Source organism: Taudactylus pleione, unplaced genomic scaffold, assembly GCF_031769625.1.
Source record: "Taudactylus pleione unplaced genomic scaffold, aTauple2 ptg000288l, whole genome shotgun sequence".
Taxonomy (NCBI): domain Eukaryota; kingdom Metazoa; phylum Chordata; class Amphibia; order Anura; family Myobatrachidae; genus Taudactylus; species Taudactylus pleione.
In genome coordinates, this window is record NW_028284690.1 from 1,243,642 (window position 1) to 1,263,728 (window position 20,087).

The 20,087-nt window shown below is 42.6% G+C and overlaps 1 protein-coding gene across 2 annotated transcripts in view; it reads right to left on the reverse strand.

Moving 5' to 3' along the window:
• Nucleotides 1-20,087, reverse strand: part of MYO19 (myosin XIX) — a 182,075-nt gene that overhangs the window by 15,148 nt on the left and 146,840 nt on the right. For both annotated transcript variants that reach the window (XM_088482422.1, XM_088482423.1), the window contains 3 exons: nt 17,747-17,895; nt 7,863-7,992; nt 7,030-7,115 (listed from right to left, as the gene is read on the reverse strand). In XM_088482422.1, the coding sequence (XP_088338548.1) occupies nt 7,030-7,115; nt 7,863-7,992; nt 17,747-17,895 (365 nt within the window). The remainder of the gene's footprint in view (nt 1-7,029; nt 7,116-7,862; nt 7,993-17,746; nt 17,896-20,087) is intronic.

Genomic DNA, 20,087 nt, shown 5'->3' on the forward strand with positions numbered 1-20,087 from the left:
ATCCCCGCATATTTCCCGGGGTTCATTTCTTTATTTAAATTTGCTTACGCATGTCACTGCATCAAGCCTATCATAACTCTCCAGAGATTTCTGGCCCTGTCGAACACATGACTCATACACTAACCAATAAAATTGCTCCTGTTAATTTCCAAGATACATTAGCCAATCCGAAATTTTTTGCACACTTTATCAAAAATGATTTTTATGAAAAACACCATTGCCATCATGAGAGCCTCCGCATTCACCAGGCGCGAGCTGCTGGTGCTAATGGAGGTGATGGATCGGCGTATCACCAGCCAGCCTCCACCCATCGCCAACCGGCAGAAGCGTTCCGCGTATGCGGAGGCACGGGCCCGCCTGCGCTCCTTCGGCTCACGCCGCAACATCGGCCAGCTGGAGCGCAGGTGGTCTGACCTGCAACGGCGAACGCCCCGCTTGCTGGCATGCTTTCGCATGCAGATAGTGGAAAGTAAGTGTTATGTATTGTGGTTTTCATGTTTGTCTTTGTGGGGCAAACTGCGTGTGCATGTTTTCATGTCTGTCCTATTTATTCATTCTCCTCATATCTGCGTGTGCATGTTTTCATGTCTGTCCTATTTATTCATTCTCCTCATATCTGTATGGCCATGTTTTCCCTCTATTTCTGATTTATTCATTCTACTCATATTTGCATGTTTTTTGTTGGTGGTGGGTGATTTTAAAATGTTTTTTGGCCAGGATTTGGCCAGAAACTAACCACAATTTGTTTGACAACTTTTAGGGGGACAGCCAAGACTACGCCGTCACCGTCCGGCCAGACGGCGGTCCCGCCCACTCTCACCAACCCCCAGCCAACACTCCACCCCAAATAATTCCCCTATTCCCTCCTCCTCCCCAGCCTTCCAAGACCCTCTCCCGGAGCTGTCGGGCCTCCTTCCCCTCCGTCCCACTTCCCCCTCTCCTCCAACCACCCCTCTTCCAATTACCCCCTCCCCGGAGTCCATGATAACCCCGCCCCGTTCTTTGGGGAATGAAGGCTCCTCCGAGGATGAAGATGGAGGGACTTCCGGATCTGCCGTTTTGGCTACCGGTATGTTTTTCTTTCGCGTTTTTTTTAAGCACAAACTGTTTGTATGTAATCATGTGTCGTTCCTTTATTCGTGCTTTTTGGGTTGATTTTTGGTGATTTAGCAGTTTGCCTTTACCTCTTCCTGCTGATTTCAACATACACATATCACACCTGTGGGAATTTCTACATAGGCCTTGTAATTTTTGCAGCACCCCTTTTTTTTTTTTTTTTTTTTGGTTTAGGAGTGATTTCGTTGTGTTTTTGTTTTTTTAATGTGGATTCCCTATTGTTTTATTAATCCACACACTTTTCTCACCCACAGAGGAACAGAGGCGTCGGCAAGAGGTCGAAGAATGTGTGGCACACATGCGCCAACACCTAATTGGGGTGCTTGTGGCCCTTGACCGGCTGTCTGGCATCCTTCGGCAGTAGTTTTTATTTATTTTTTTCGTTTTCAAAATAAATTGTTTATTTCTAATATACGTTCTGCCTCATTCGTTTTTTCAAAACCAAAGATAGTTTACCCTGACATAAGTAGACTGTTCCTGCAAGGATTTCCATTTTTTTTAAGTTAGATTGTGTTTTGTATTTGTATGTAAAACACCCTCAAGAAACACATAACAGTAACAATGTCATTTCCCTTTTTGTGTGTAGTGTCAATTAGATATTTCTACATTTTACAGGTTCCTAGTTGGTGTGCAAGCTGCTTAGGCCAATCTTACAAAGCCAAATGATTGGACAGGCTTCCTTTTGGTGTGGGTTGGGAACCTGAAAACATATTTCATTTTTGCTCAACTGGCGTCAGTACTGGATTACCCCTTAGTCAAATGTAAGGTGTGTTAACCTGGTTACACTTGCTGGTAACGTCCAAAAAAAGGAAGAACATTTAACTCTCCAAACATTTATTCACAACATAACTGAGAAATCAAAGTGGTCACTCACAAAAAAAACACACAGTGATAATCTCAAATACAACACATACCAATAAAAAAAAATAAACAAATCAAGAACTGGTTGACGACGGACCATGCCAACATGATTCCACAAACATGGCGTTGCGATATGGGTTCCAGAATATATTCCCAAAATGACCAGATCCAGGTTTGGTAAGGGTAGCATGAAGTAGTGAGCGTTGTAGTGCCAAAGATTATGTGAACAAACAGAAGATGGTGAAAAAAAGAAAACAAAATTAGATGTTCGCAAACAAACACAAACACATTAGGTATAAACACTGTTGTTTTGTTAAAACTTACCTAAAAAATCTGGCCACCACATCATCGCGTATGGCCCCCCCACATACTGACCTCCGACCAACCTCGGGGGGGCCACCCTCAGGTAAGGCATCCTCTGGCTGCATTGGGACACCACTCCTTATGGCGATGTTGTGAAATATTCCACACAGGACCACAATTTTCGACACCATATCCGGCAAATACATGAGCTCGCCACCAGAGCGGTGGAGGCATCGGAATCGGCCTTTTAAAAGGTCGATACAGCGCTCCACCACTTGCCTGGTGGCTGTAAGTGCGGAATTAAACGCACTTTGTGGGCCTGGTGTGGGAGCCAAATAAGGAGTGAGCAGCAAGGACATGCAAGGATATCCACTGTCTCCTATGGAAAAGAATAGACAACATCAGGAACACTGTGTATCAAGCTTAACATTGTTATGTACTAAAGGTCTCCACTTACCCAGAAGCCACGCATCACCAGCTTGTAGGTTGGTTAATTTGTGCCATATCCCTGATTGCCGGATGACGAAGGAGTCATGTGCACTTCCGGGTAATTTAGCATTCAGGGACAGGATCTGGAGGGAGGCATCACATACCACCATTACATTCAGGGAGTGATAGTGTTTCCTGTTTCGAAATATGGCCTCCAGCCGTGCTAGAGGCTGAAGTAGTATGTGAGTACCATCCAGAACCCCTATGATGTGTGGGAAGGCAGCTATTTGGTAAAAATTGGCCTTGGCCACAATAAGGGCACCCATATCCAAAGGCATTTGAATAAAATGATGGAGGTGCTTGAAAAGTGCCTCCATCACTGCCCTCAGGATCCTGGAAAAGGAGGATTGGGAGATGCCCGCCACTATTCCCACCGTTGTTTGAAACGATCCTGAGGCACAGAAATGTAACACCGCCATAAATTGCGTAAGTGGTGGTATTGCTGTTGGACTGTCAATTTGCCGCTCAAGATCACTTTCTATTAATGAGAGAGTGTCTATGATGATTTTGGGAGGTAGACTGTAGCGTCTTAAAACCTCATCATCGGGCATTCCAAAAAGGGTGACACGTGTTCGAAATATCTGGGGCCTTGCATGCCTACGATGCCTACGCCTGGGACGAGATTGAGGTTGGTCGGCTTCCGGGAGCATGGCCAGAACAATCCGCCCCAGATCTACCTGAAATTCAAAGATTTCAAAGTAAGGCTTTTGAACCACCCCAAAACTATATTAAAACAACTTAGCTTGATGATACCATCCATTGCTGCTTACATGCCGGGGTATTGTCATGATACGTCCAAACTGAAAATAAACACCAAAATTATTTGACACATTTCACTCTGTGCATTTTTGTTTATAAATTTTGTGCTAGACCAAAGTTAAAATATGCAAAACACCCATTTTGCAAAACCGCAAAACGACATTTCACACAGTACATCAAAATGGGTCGAAATGTTGGCACAAAAAGCGAAAGAGAAACCACAAAAAAGTTAGAATGATTATTAAGCAGTTAAAAATGCGCTAATTTGTTCGCTAATACAAGTCATAAGAGTAACTACTAAAAATGCGCTAATTTGTTCGCTAATACAAGTCACAAGAGTAACTACTAAAAATGCGCTAATTAGTTCGCTAATACAAGTCACAAGAGTAACTACTAAAAATGCGCTAATTAGTTCGCTAATACAAGTCACAAGAGTAACTACTAAAAATGCACTAATTAGTTTGCAAATACAAGATAAAAAATGGACTTACCAAGAGCAAATATATAAGAGTCAAAATCAAAAGGTCTTTTGGTTCGAAAATAATCAAAATCTAAAATAGAAGAAATTATGGATCCAAAATTTACAAAATATAAGAAACACAATGAAACAACAATTGAACAAAAGTTAGACTAACCAAAACTTACCAAATCAAGAAACGAGGTCCCAAAAATATAAACCAACAAAGAGAATGGAAAATAAAAACGCAAATCTAACCAACAAACGAATCTCCAACCGCCAACTCCTTTCTACGCAATCAATAAACTCCAGCCAAGATAACCTCCAACAATCCAAAAACGCCACCTCGACTTGAGACACACCAAGCCATAAATAGTGTTTCGTTTCCCGCACAAATTAAGGAGGGATCATAGGGCCGCACAATCAATGATGCGGCCGCAAAATAAGGACGCATGTATAAATACGTCACGAAAACACATTAAAATTATGGTGTATTTCTTGTTTGGACCTCAGACATGGCGACAGACCAGGGAAACAATGCCCAAGAGTCAGGCGGTAAGTCTTTCATGCATTTTGTATCAATGATTAATTTGAAACATAAGATTAGGCAAGTTGTGATTTTGTGAATTCTGAAAATTTACACAAATAGGTGAGGAGGATGACATGGAAGAGGCTGCTGGGCCCAGTATTCCTGCCAAAGTGGCCAAAAAAAAAAGGCAGCCACATTTCACAAGAATGGAGATGGAGGTTTTGATCCAGAAGTGTGTGGACATCCTGCCACAGGCAGACAGGAATATGAGTCTAAGCCAGAAGTGGAGAATGTGGGAAGAGGTAGCCGTTGCTGTCAATAGGGTGGGTGATTATGTCCGTCTAGCCCTGGATGTCAAAAGGCGGTAAGTAAACCCTTGCCCCCCTAAAAACAAACCCCATTTTAAACCAAAGGATAATGGCTTCCATTTTTCCCCACAGATGGGGCGACTTCAAATATCGCCTAAAGCAAAAACTCGCGGACAGGGCTAGGCATGCAAGGGGGACAGGTGGGGGTCCCACCCCTGTGTCATTGGAGTTGACGGATTTAGAAGAGCTGGCACAGGGGTGTGTGCAGCCTGTGGAGGTGTTTGGCGTGTCCAACATGGATACGGACATGCCAGACTTTGCGGCTCCTCATGTTGTCCCAGGTAAATCTTTGGATGTCATCAACTCTGAAATGTTATTGTGCCAATATGTAGATTGTAATGTGAGGCTTTTCTCTTTTTTCCTAACAGAGACACAGGCGGATGAGTCTGCTCCAGAGGGGAGCCTTGGCCGCAGAATTTCTGCTGGCTCTGCAGGGGAGGAACCAGTACATCCGGCTGAGGACCCTGCAGAAGCCAGTCCAGGGCAATCCCCCTCGCAGGCAGTGGCCCTCCTCACAGAACTCAATTTCAAATCGGATTCCCATACGGAGATTCTGCAGAGGATGGACGCCAGTCTGCTACGGGTGCCTGAGGCCCTGGAGCAAAATGCTGCGGCCAACGTGACCATTGGTCAGGCCCTGGCGGAAAATACCAGGGCCAACATCCGCATCGCCAATGCCCTGGAGCAGCTCGTTCGCCAGCACATGGTGGAGCCGACCTCCCTTCCTGCCGGAACATCAGGATCCTCCACCTCTGGCACAACATCAGCCAATCCTCCAAATGTGCCTAGCCCTGTGCCTAGTCCAGAGGCCACAACATCTGCCTCTGGACAGGCCAGCCCGATGACATCCCGGACCCGGTCTGGCGCCCTCCCTCCCCCATCCAAACGGGTGAAAAAACGGTGACAGCAATGGTGACTTTTCCCACAATCCTTCTGTGCTTGGCTCATATTCCTTTCTGGTCAAAACTTCCCTCTCCTTTCTTGTGAAATGTTTTTATTTTTTTGTTGTATGTTTATGTCAACAGTTATGTTGGGCCAATTTGTTTGATTTTGGAACATATCTTTGGGCAAAAAAGATGTCCCCAAAATTTTTAAATTTTGTTTTTTTGTTTGAGCAATAAATTGGAAAATAAAAAATGACATTGGATTGTGAAATTATTGTACAAATGGGTTACATTTAATCCTGGGCCAAAAGACAAAAACTCGCCCAAAAAAAAAAAAAAAAGGGCTCTTTAAGGAACGTTTAAAAATTCATATAACTAGGCAAATTCAAGAGGCACAAATAAAATGGTGCGAAACTGAAAACATGGTGACATTATTGTTACAATAGGCCCTAACCACCAAATTGCGGGCAAAATAAACCCCCACAAATGTACGCAAATTGATTGTGTCATCCTGACATTAGCAGCTCTGAGTTCCACCTGCGTACGGTTTTGTGCTATCCCAAAAAACTGATTTCAAAACACATACCAAGCCGGATCTCAATCCAACACTAATTGCTTTTCTGCCCTCCCGCGATTAATCGCAACAACATCGTGGAGTCCCGGGACGGAGGAGAAGGCCATCGCCAATGTGGTCGAGTAATCCAGACCCTAAGCTGTGCAAGCATTTGGAAGGGAAAGAGGATCATCCAGTGACGTAGGAGTCGGTCCGTACACATTTTACGCTCGCATCTGCTAATGTATGTACGCCCCAAAAACGCCTCGCCACGCCTGCGTTTTTCCATCTCCACCCTCGTCAACACCCTAAAACGCCCTGTTCTGTCAATCACATTTGACATGTCACTTCCTGTACGCTATTTTAGGAACGAGTCCAAAAAAACTCGCAATCTGCCGTACGCACATGCGCAGTGTTACACCGACGCATGCGCGGTTAGTCAACATCGGAACGCAACGAGCGTACTGCTGTTAATGAGCGGCTCTGAATGAGGGCCTAGGTTTGTTTGCAAGTTTGGGACAAAGACTATAAACCACAATCATTTTTCCAATATTTAGGAAACCAGGTCATCCGTATTTTCAATATGTTTATTAAGAGATCGATGATTGTCCTACGTCATGTGTAAAGTTTTGTTGGAAGTGTGAAATGGGCATATAATGTTCATATAGAAATACCTACCTTCCAAAGGAATAATGGAAAAACAAACTTACCTTCCAATTTTTCCAAGTCCTCTTGATAACATCTGCAGCCCTATGCATTCTCGCAATGTGCTTCCTTGCAAGCCAACCCCTGACAGCTAAATTATAAAATGAATATCATTGTTATCATTACATGCAATGCTTTAATAAATCACTTTGCACATTCATACAGTATAAACAAGAAAATATATAAAAAAATAATCTCTGCAACATTTAGTAGAATTAAACAAGAACAATCCATGGAAACATTATGTGCCTGATTCAGAGATGGATGCTTATGCCGCAGCTGCTGCGAATTTGTATGCAGCGGCTGTGCGGAGAAATGCAAATGTCACAGCTCTAGGGATTGAGACATCCACTGGCGGCTCAGCAAATCAAAGCGACTGTGTACAAAGACGCAGCATCAGTCGCAGATCTGTCAGTATTCGGCCTTCTTATAACCATATAGTCTTGCAGCATGGCGGGAACAGAGAAGACAGACATTTTTACTTCTTACGGGATCGCAGACACGCCCCTAATACGGTCACGACATGCCTGGGTTTGAGCCACTGCTTTCCCATTGCTGCCCACAACTGGTTCCTGCCTATCAATCACTTCGCAAATATATACTCACGAACGACAATGGTAATAAAACTTGATGCATGTGCAGTTCAGACGCATACCACCGATCATCTCTCAACTGATCATCATCATCGAAAATATCTCAACTGTGTAAACATCGGCATTTCATCCATCTCTGAATTAGGCCCCAAGTTGATAATAGGACCTTGGAACAAACACTGCAGCAAAACATCGATAAAGTCTGTCTGAGAAAGCGCTAAATACAGGCCTAGATCCACGGTTACCTGCTTGGGCAGTCGTGGCTGCCCTCCTTTGTCTGGCCTGCTGCCTTTGTCTGTGTCGCCTCCAACAGCTCTGAATGCAAGAGGCTTTCCTGGAAAGAGCCAAGTCTCTTTGCTTTTCAAGTACATTCATCTAATATTTAAGCAAAATAAACAAAATGTATTATCCTATATGGAAATGCACTGTTAAAGATAGCATTTTAGTATTGGCTATTATTTATAAGGTGTAGAGCAACAGAAAAATATCTGCACAAACCCTATGTATTAAAGTAATCCTTCCCAATCTTTAATTCACAATCAAATTTGTAATTTTAAGGGAGGTGCTCCCAGGAACAAAAATAAGGCATTCAAAAAAACAAAAGAGCAAAGTGTTCCTATGATGAGGCACTCACAGATTAATATCAATTGTTAACTAAACATTTAGTGACCAATAGTAAATTTTAATTAAAATATAACCTTTATTATATCCTATTAAAATAGCATAAGCAAAATAATGTTTCATTTATTTATAATATTATTTAATATTTTCAGATTTATTAAAAACCATGTGCATGTTTATAAACAAATATTCTCCACCAGTCTTTAATTGAGTATTACTTATTAAATTTTCAAAAATTACACACAACACATACATAATTATAAAAAGGCACAGCACGTATAACAGTATTAAATCACATAATATACAAGCAACTAAAATATTAGATTAGAAATAAACAGTAGTGTTGTCAACATGCATTGAAAGGATGTGTTACCTAATGTTGGACAATTTCATAGCTAATACTGAGATCTAACCAAAAATAATAACAACATATCAGTAAAAATCCAATAATATAAGATATAAAACAAGAGTAGAGAGGAAAAAAAAAATCAGAAAAAGTGTGCCAACACCCATGGCCCACGGAATTAACAATGCAGAGAATTATAAGTATTAAAGCGAGGGCACCATTTTAGCCCACGCCACTCAACCTGAGTCTAGGATACATCCAAAAATACTAGTAGCACACAGAAGGGTCACATCAGGCCTAGACATTATAGCCCAAAATACCTCCGGGACATGAGGTCTAATAACCCACCCCAAAAAGGGAAACAATAACTGAGACAAACATCCAACCTCAGTGTACACTACATATGACTGTCTAAAGCCTAATACACCCAGTACAAATGCTGCACCATAAAGGAAAAGATCAAATAAAAAACAATATAAAAAATTAAATAAACCAATAAGAAAACATACCCAACAACCCCCCACCCTCCACCTTGTATACCTATACCAAACTGTGGCATACCTTAAAAACCCTTAAAAACAAACTCTCTCCTCTACCTCGGCAAATCCACCCCCCAGATCCTCCCTCTAACAAGCTAAAACACAAACACACACATACATATAGAAAAACAAAATAGAACTTAATAAAAACAAAAGGACACACATTCAGACACATACACACCCACGCAAGGAGGCAAACCAACTGTAAGAACTACAGGTCTAGTAATATAAAGTATATATAAACAGGAGTATTTCCACCGGACATGAAGTATAGTAAGGGCCCCTCCTGCTAAACAGGAACCCAATAAAGACAATTGACCTAAAAATAAAAGGGTTAAACCATACAACAGGAAATCACAAAGTTCGAGTCCCCAGACAAGCATCACCAAACCCAGCTTGGACAGCAATACAATGTAACTTAAACAAAAAGTAACAGAGCAGCAGGACTAACAGGCGTATAGAGGCAAAACAGGATATATCAAAGCAACTACAGTTGCTACAGCTACAGCACAAATAACCAAATAAATGAACATTAGAACATAGTACATAGGAGATGAGTCCAAATAAGATAATCCTATATTCAGGAAAAGTCAGACTAGAAGTATAACACGTTACATAAATAACCTAGAACACATAGAAGAAATAATGTACAGCACTAACATCAGCAATTAGAAGGGCTATATCGATATACAAAAAAATCCAAAATTAATCATGAGAACGACTCCCTCAGGGAACTATAGGGCTCTGCCAGATATCAGCCACATGGAGTGTATCACAGAAATGAATGTGGCCTCCAGGCTCCACACACAGCAGGGTCAGGAACAACATCCCATAAAGGAGACAGTAATCACGGAGACGAGGGTGACTTCTATAGATAAATAAATACTCAAGTCCTGTATGGGACAAAACAGCAGGATCTTTAAGGGAGGGAAATAGTACTATAGATGCCATTAAAGTCCCATCTCGAGGAAGACCAAGGATAGGAGGGTAATGAGCTTTGGAGGAGACTGCCCGGTATCCGAAAGACCCTGCAGGACAGCCAACATCAGGGAAGCAGGACCAGTAGATGGGACAGAACGTGCAGGAACTACAACTTCATCTGTAGCAGATACATGAAGATGAAGAACAACTGTCACCTTATCTTCCCCCTGGTTACAAATATTGTGTTTGACCAGAGAAAAGAACATTGGGACAACCGATAATTGGACCCTAGGCAAATCACGATGCAAAAGGGCCAGAGCAGATGACATCATCACCAGGATTTCCGTGACCCGTTCTTCATTATGATGCACAGGATTGATCTCTTGCTGCAGAGTCACCTCTGTCGAAGTACACGATCCCTCAGGGACAACGGGAACAGTCAACAATGATAATTCAGCAAAACCAAGGGTGTCGTCCTCTGTCGGGGCCTGTGCAGGTAAATGTCTGGTATATCCTTCAAATTCAACATCAGCAGCAGTGTGCCCCATAAAGTCAACAGTGATATACCAGGATAAGGGTGATGGTAGGAACCCCTCTTGCCGTATTGGGGACAAATCCATCTGCACCTTCTTCAGCTCATCAGAAATCCTATTTCCACTGGATGTGATAGCCTCCAGGACCTGCTGCAGGGCGACCTCAGGTGGAGCAAACAGCCAAGAGGCACTGGAAGAGGGAGGTGAAGCAGGAGGTAAAGGAGCAACTCGTGCAGCACCCCCAGAGGGTGGATGCAGGGCAAAGGAATGTTCCAACTTAATTGCTGCAGCAGCAACATGGCTAGATTTCCCCATGATATATATAGCAGCCTAGACAGGCAATAGCGGAATGGTAGAAGAGAGTAAGCAGAGCTCCAGTTTAGAAAGTAATGGAGCCTCACCAGGGCAGTTGTCCGGGTCAAGGACAGAGAGCTGACACCCCAAGCAGAATCGTGCACTAATCCCTCACAACGGCCACGGCGCGTGCAGTAAAATGGAGGACTCAAGGTGCAGCCGCGGTCAGACAGAAACTATGGCAGGACCACGTGGGCAGGAGGACATAGTCCGGGGAGAAAAGGAAGGCGCCATCTGGACCACACACCAGTAGCGTTTTTCCAATTGTTCAGGAGGATCAGCGCAAGGTAGGAAAGCGTCACCACCGCTGGGATGCCTGTTCTTAAGACATAGGATAAGTTAGCAGGATAGTGGACTAGAAAGCTCCTGTGTGTAGCGACCTACTCCATTGCCGCTGTGGCCACGCCTCCACCAGTCTTATTATTTTAATAAACAATTATAAGTCTTTGTACCACACTGTGATAGGATTAGGTGAAGTTGAAGAGATGTGATCCAATAGATATTTTATATCCTTATCACAGTTTGTTCAACATTCCACACCATTATGTACATTCAAAACACACTACAGTATAGTACCCTATGGTATGCATTTATATCATATTATCCACTAGTGACTTAAATTGATCCTGTAGGTCATTCTGCAACTCGGTATTTGACTCTCCAGTCTCCAGAGCGAATTATATTAGACAGTTTGCAGAGTTAATTCATAACAATAATCATCCTGTTATCTCAGGAATCAAATAAACCACTCACACTATTATGCTCAATAGCTGTGTTGTGCCCATTCAATTGTACCCTCATTAGGGGCTAATTTGTCCCATATTCTACTCAATCATTTCCACATCAGGAGCCGATATCATCAGCAGTTCCGAAGGGTGAGGAGTTTAAAATTGGATTCTACAGATAGGTGACAAGATGGGGGTTCCATATACAGTATGTATTTATCAAATACAAAGGTGCTGAGCATAAATTATGGTATTACAAAATGTGTGATGTACATTGAAATGAATAAGATACAACTAAAAAAAAACAAACATGTAACTATAGGCCAATGAACCCTGCTGCAACAAAGAGGAATATATCCTCCAGAGATAGCAACAACCCACTAGCTGAGACATTTGCAGCCGGATTGACCTGGCACTGTGAACCATCATCAGATGTTTATTTGATCACGGGTATATGAAAAGGTAAGTGCACAAAGTTGCAGTCATATGTGTAACCTGTGTGGGTGGGAAACCAGGTGCTTAGTGACCTGGATGCAGCTTCTAACCCTGGTGTGCCCTGACTTGGTCCCTAGATCCCACATACTAGTATTGAGTCACAAAGTGTGAATCTTTTTGGCATGTGGACAGCCTGATCTGGGACACTGACCATTGAATGGAGAAGCAAGTGCTGAATGAACTCTATGAGAATGTTGTATTGGCGAATGACTATGGGCATGGACTGCACAGTTTGTGCCTGTAAATTGCAGCAAGTCAGAGACAAGATGCAGCAGACTATGGTGTCCCCATCTGGCCTGCCCGGTGGAAAGGTAACTGGCTTCTGCTGGGTTTAAGAAGGGAAGGATTGTGTTGAGATTGGGTATCAGGTTTTTGTTAATAGGGATCTAGCCCACTGGACCACCCTTCTCTTGCCAGTAAGTACTGGCGAATGATTACTGCAGTAACATCACAATAGGGAGCTAGAAGGACAACTAGCAGAGAGAGAGAGAAACATTATTCTAACAATAGCGTTGATAATGAATTGGACTGGCAAGAGGGAAGAAGAGAGAGAAAAAAGACAAAAGCAGGTTTCAGTAGTTGAGTCACAACATTGGAAGAGTGGGTTACAATTTTGTTGGACTCAAGTGTGATGTTGGAAAACTGCAAGTGACAGGATTTGGAGTGGGACTGAGGGGTCTATGTACTAAGCCTTGGAGAGAGATCAAGTGGATGGAGATAAAGTGCCAACCAATCAGCTCCTGTCATTTTTCAAACAGCCTGTAAAGTGACAGTTAGGAGCCAATTGGTTGGTACTTTATCTCCATCCACTTGATCTCTCCAAGGCTTAGGAAAGGAGGGGGTTTAGTTGAGGAGGGCATCCAGATAGTGGACATGATAGCGCGTAGTGTTGCCAACAGTACGGGAATAGTATGGGGACACTGGAGAGAGGGAAGACAATAAAAGTTCAGTTTTTGACATTCTGACTTTGAGATAGCTCAGAGCTGACTGAGAGGAAGATTGATATGCGAGAAAGGAGATGAGAGGTAACTGTTGCTGTCAGGTCAAAGTGCTAATGGAGGCTAAAGAAGCTGACTGTATCACAAAGGGTGGAAGTTTGCAATGAAAAGAGCCAAACACGGACCAATGTGTAGAAGGAATGAGGCAATTAGAAGTAGAAACAGAGAAGGAGTGGTTGGAAAAGTAGGAGATGAACAAAGAAGAGACAGTGTCACAAATGTCAATGATATTTAATGAAAGCTGCCAAGAGGTCCAGAAGAATGCGCAAAGAGAAGTGGCCCCTGGACTTGCTAGGAATTTTCAAGGCACCACAAAGGTTCCACATCTCCGTACATAGAGTAGGAACACAGGTTTTTATATATATATATATATATATATTTTTTTTTTTTTATAATTATATATATGACTCCCTTGAAGAAGTCTGAAATTGACGAAACGCCTTGGAGCCTGTTTCTATGCCTGCTGTTTGAACTGCCTATTGCTACCTCAGATAAGCTACCTTGCTTATACTTTGAACTATTTCCTTATTTATTTTAAAATTGCATTTTTTATGTTATCACCTTGTATTCCCCCCTTCCCTCCTCTTACTGAGTAATGTTTTTACCCTTTGTGTCTATATTAAAATATTGTGTTTTTTAACCTATTTATTGATTGCACTGATATCTTGATTAATTTATATTAGGTTTGACAATGGGTTAATAATTTTAGAGCTTATATACGTTCTTTTTTCTGCACTTTATTATAATATTCCATTATGTTTTAGGAAGAATATCGTTCATATATATGCAATAGTATTTTTGCACACATTTGCACTTATATCTTGCACGAGCACTTTACATTTTACCATAGTGATACATTATTCACGTGGTTTTGACACATTATTAATATAATCATATCAACTAGCCAGTCACTCTATAGTTAATTTGCCATCACTGATTATTTATTGACAGAGAGCTGACGCCTGTATTTGTCAGGCTGTGTTGCAGTTGATATAATTTGGTATCAACACGAAAGTCAGGGGTGTATTAACCATTGGCGCTTTTCCTACTAATTTTCTTTCTTATATATATATAATTGTGAAGCTCATACATCGATGTGTCTGAACCTGCGGTTGGACTGTCGTAGTCTTCTTTGTTTGGTCACAACGAGTGGAAGATCTTTGTCCGTTTCGTCATGGCGGATGTGAGACTACACCAGAGATGTGTGATTGAATTTTCTGTTAAATTTTAAAAAAGTGGAAATAAAACTCATGAAAAGTTACGGCAAGCATATGGTGGCGAAACAATTGGCATTGCTGCAGTATTTCGATGTTGGAAACATTTCAAAGAGGGTAATATGCGAGTGACTGATGAAGCGCTTTCTAGGGATCCATCCACCGCGGTTACAGAAGTCAATATCGCCAAAGCTGCGGAGATGTTGCAAAATATTAGAAGGTTAACTTTAAGTGAACTTTCGTCATTACTTGGCATCTCATTCGAACTGGTTCAGCATATTGTGACAAAAGAACTGAAAATGTATTGTGTGTGTGCCAGGTGTATACCCAGAAATCTCACAGAAGAGCAAATGAGTTGAATCGTGCAAGAACACAGTTCGAATGTCGGAGAGGATACTCTATTTCCTGACATCGATTGTGACGTTTGACTAATCATGGATCCGTCATTATGATCTGGAATCCAAACAACAGCCCAGTGTATGGAAACATACAAATTCGCCTCTGCCCAAACAATTCCTTGTGATTCCTTCGGCGTGTAAAGTCATGCTTCTGCTGTTCTTTCATGTGCACTGTATGATCCTACAGCACTGGGTTCCCCGGGACAGACAATTAATAGTGACTACTATGCAAAACATCCTGAAAACCCATTTGCGTGGAGCCATGAGGAAGAAAAGAATACATTTGGTGAAGAAAGTGGTTTTTGCTCCAAGACCATGCCTGACCACATGTTGCTGCTGTTACATTGGCAGCGCTGACTGAAATGAATGGGACAGTACTGGAACATCCTCCATATAGCCCAGACTTCGCATCCTGTGATATCTGGGCATTTCCAACCCCTGAAAAAACAACTGTGTGGAAAGATGTTCTCAACAGATGATGAAGTGAAAAATTCCACAGCTGCAACACTAAAAGTGATGTCACAAAACAGTCTACTGCACGTCTTTGAATAGGTGATGAAATGCTGCAAAAAAATGAATGAATGTGAAGGACGCTACTTTGAAAAAAAAAAATGTCAGATCCTGTGGTGTCATCTGATTCTGAATAAAAAAATCAGTCTCATTACTTTCCAATCAGCCCTCGTATATAATGTAAATCTGCAGATTATGTAGCAACACAGAAGGAGATAGGTCCCTGCTTGCACGGACATACTTTCTAGAGATCATTAGTGACTTTAGCTGGAACAGACTCTGTGGACTGGAGGGAGAGAGAGGGAGGAAGCTGCAGAAACTGCTCGAGTTCGTTGGAGGCAAAAAGAGAGATTTGGTGGTGGTTAGAAAGAGATGCAAGGTAAAGAGAGTTGTTTATTTTTCAAGACAAATGTATCACTAGCATTATTTTTTTTATTTGAAAAAAAAATGTAAACATTGACAACATATACAGTAACATTCCTTCATCTATACATCTTATAAATGAGAACATCTGTTTGATTGCGCAAACACTGAATAGTTTGTGATGCGGTTTTCACTATTGTGTAGGTAATTTTTCCAGGCAGGATTTAAACTATGGGCCGTATTCAATTAGCTGCGATAAGTCCAAATCCGCGGAAAAGTATCGCGGATGACGTAATTTCGCCAGGTGGAAAAGTATCGCCATATTCAATGGCAAAGACTTTTCGCATTCGCGGAAAGTCAATGCAATGTAATAAGCGAAAAAGATTTGCCTATGACTTAATGCCATTCTACACCACTTGTGCAAATACGCTAAATAGAGGCAATTGACAGCACTTAAGTACCCATAATATCTACAGTAGGGCTATTCGGGGACATTTATCCCCAATTTTAGTGCATCTTTTGGGGGGTGTCAGGCTGATTTTCCCACTTTTGACAGCACTTTTTGTATTTTGTACTTTGCATCCTTTGGAATTGAATAGGGCGAATAGCGGGGGCATGCCCGATAAGTTTCCACGTCCAAAACACGCAATGTAGGCGGAAACTATTTTCGGTGGCAAAAATATCGCGGCTAATTGAATACGGCCCTAAGTATCATCATGATCTGTCACCAGGGGGCTGTGGGTGGAGCTCACTGAAGAGGGTTCCTCTGCACTGCTCTTGACAAATCTAAATTATTTTCAGCCCTATGCTCCGAAGAGGAGCTTTTCCTGAGAGCAGTGAGAGGCAGGGCTGCCATCAGAAATTGTGGGGCCCGACACAGTCAAAATAGACAGGGGCCCCCTCCTTCCCATACAGTACCAGACACCGTGAGGTGGAGGGCGTGGGCTGCAGCCAGCTGCAATTACGGCTAGTACACCCCCAGATGTGCCCGCGTTGTACGACCGCACAGCCCTCCATACAGCCCTGTATATAGAAATGCAACTGCGCATGCAGCATATTTGCCTGGTTTGCTGCTGCTAGATGCCAATGATATGCCCCCAAACAGATAAATAGAAACACATATATATATATATATATATATATATGTATATATATATATATATATATATACACACATACACGTATATGTGTGTGTGTGTATATATATATATATACACACACACACATATACACACTATATATAGTTTGTCTAATTCTATATAGCCTATGTGAGTACAGTCTGTCTCTCCAGTCCTGCACTCTGACGTTTCCAGCCCCCTTCTGCCTCACTGCAGCCTGCACACAGTCCAGCCAGCCCCCTTCTTCCTCAGCCAGGCAGCATATTAATTATCTTACCTTTTGTTCCAGGTTAGGTCCAGGCTTCTGCTCTATGCTTAGGGTTGTCTGGAAGGGCACTGCGGCTCTCTCTCTATCATTTAGTGGCGCGGTGACGTCATCACGCGCGCCGTATAATAAACTTTATTGTTCATGTGGACAGGTCAGGCACCTCTTACATGCCGGGCGAGGCAGTAGCGGCGGGGGGCCCTATTCATTTGCAGTGGGCGGGTGGGCAGGCATCCAGACAGGAGGCCACTTTGTCTTGCTCTAGTAGCAATAGCAGCGGGTGGGTGGTAGGAGCGGGCCAGGCCCCCCTCCTTTGGCGGAGTGCCGGGCCTGATGGCGGCCCTGGTGAGAGGAGTCCAGAGCCTGCAGTAAAGAGGGCAGCTGCCACCTGAGGAGACCAATTACACAAGTGCTGGTGTACCTGCTGTTCAGGGACCAGATATGTGTGGTGATCGGTGGAGTCATCTGGGGAGACTGCAGCCCTGTCCTCAGTGACGAGAATACCGGAGGGCAGTCACTGAAGAGAACAGAGGGTCTTGCTCAGTACAAGACCCTAGAGGTGGTTCCTGTGCAGGTGGTGCAGCTCAGTACAAAGGAGCTGAGATCACATGTGCAGCCCACTGAGGGAGGGAGCCAGCTGCCTAGGGACAGACAGATCACAGACTTCCACCCGAGTGGAGCTGAATACTGAAGCTAGTAAATTTGTAAAAAGAGAATATAATTTCTTACCATAAAATGAGTCAAGAACACCTTTGTGGTGCCGCAGTGTGCTAGTGTATTGTTTGATGTAGTGTCCAGATGTAGATGAGGCAAAACAACATGTAGAATGTTTTGTGACATAAGCTTTAACTCATCCTTTCCCTCCACTGTGACAGGACCTGCAAGCAGGAAAGAGATGTGTATTAAAGAAACATTAATATAAAAACAAAACTGTAGATATCATGGCACACGTCTCTCTCCTGTCACCTGTTGGCCTGATTCAAGCAGGTTGGGTAAGTCCTAATGCTTCTCCCCTGTGAGGCTTCCATTCAAATTAAATAACTTGAGAAGAGCAGTGTGGGACTGTTACAGCGGTCGGGGAGCACAAAGTATCAGGCAAATGGTGACAGGTAAGTACAATTTATCTATATTAAATTAACTCATTAAACATTTCAGTGGCTATCCTTCAAGAATACAGGCAAAGGCGCTAACCACAGAAACAGGATCCCAATAAATATGGGCCCAGAAAAGAAGAGTGATTTGAGTGGAACATGTACTGCGGACGTACAAAGTCCCATACTAATAGGTTCTAGATGTTCGCTGCAATTATCCTGTAGCAGCAGGTTTCAAAAACAGGCAGTAAGAAAGCAAAGTGGATATGAATAATGCATACATAGCGGTAATCAACTATATACCCCTACTAAAAGGTGCTTTGCTTTGTTCCACGTATATATGTGGTAAACGTGGTACTTCAGAACCTTTATCTATAGATAATAATGTGTATCTCAGCAATCTGGAGGAAAAAAAAATACTAATTACAGATGTTGATGTTCAATCTCGTTTACCATTACTTGCTCTAAGAAGGGAAACAGAATACATACCATGGGCCAAATGTAATAGGAAAATTAATCTGCACAGAAAACGGCGACTGATCGTGTTCAAATGTAAGATACTAGATTAGTTAGAATTATTTTTGCACATACGTATAGCTGTCATTGAAATGATACAACATGATAAAGAACAGCAATCAAAACCAAGTCACAACATATTTGCACATTAAATATTTACCTCAATTTCACATACTTTTACAAAGTCTTCATCCAATGATGAGATACCGAGTGGCAAAGAGCAAGGTGAGATCCACTCAGAGGAGAGTAAGTAGTAAGAAAGAGTCAAGACTGACAAAAAATGTAAAAGAAGAAAAGTAACAAGAGCAGAAAAAGAGTGGGAACATGTAGATAAAGCCAACATCAATCCCTGTTCTGCTTTAATGCATCAGATTATAGCTGTCATTTAAAAACATTTATAAATAACCCCATAAAGAAATCTAAACTAAAAGGCAAATACCCCATCAGGTGCTTATGTAAGGAGTACAGAATGGATATGTTATTTTATACAATAGTTTAATATAACACTTTACTGTACTTTTATATTTGTGAAGGACACTCAGGAAGCACTGTGGACAAAACTAATTTTCTCCCTATTAAACGTATTACAAATGTTATCCCTTGCTACTTACAACAAAATACAACAAAGTAATAGCTTTAATACTGTATATCTAATATCTATCTAACCTCAAAACACAATGCAATATGCTGCTTTAAATAGCAGGGTAAATAGTTTAATAACACCTACAGTATGTCTATAGCCTATATCAATATGCTCTCTGAACGGGATGTAGTTATATGTCACAATCCCGATGCCGGAACGCCGGCTAAGGAGTTACGACAGGCGTCAAGATACCGACGCCGGAAAGTAGAACGACGCGGGCCTGATCAAGGTGAGTACGGGTGCCCTTTCCACTTAGCCACGAGGGGTGGAGGGTTAGGTTTAGGGAACCCCGCGGGGACTTAGGGTTAGGCACCTCCCCCGGGAAGGTTTAAGGTTAGGCTAGGTGGAGGTTAGGGTTAGGCACTAGGGGGAGGAGGTTAGGCACCCCCCCCGGGAGGGTTTTTAGGCACTAACAGGGGTGGGGTGGAGGAGGTTAGGGTTAGGCACTAAGGGGGGAGGTTAGGGTTAGGCACCCCTAAATGCGGGTTGGGGGGGTGAGGGTTAGACTAACTTGCCTGCACTGTCGGCATTCTGGACTCTCTCTGTCGGGATTTGAACTGGCGGCTAAATCGCCAGTAAACCAATCCCATTCCCTCTGAACCTTTAAAGCAATTCACCACACTGATCGCATAAGTGTGAATGCTGCTTCTGTTGTCGTGGCACAATTTGCACTACCTATGCTAAGAAAGAGAACGGACACAGGGCCTGATTCAGATGTGAATGGTATTACCCAGATGCAAGGAAGCAGCTGTGCAACACCATCCAGCAAATACTGAGCAAAAGAGATCCTAGTGAAGCATCCTTAGACACTGCTCCGGAT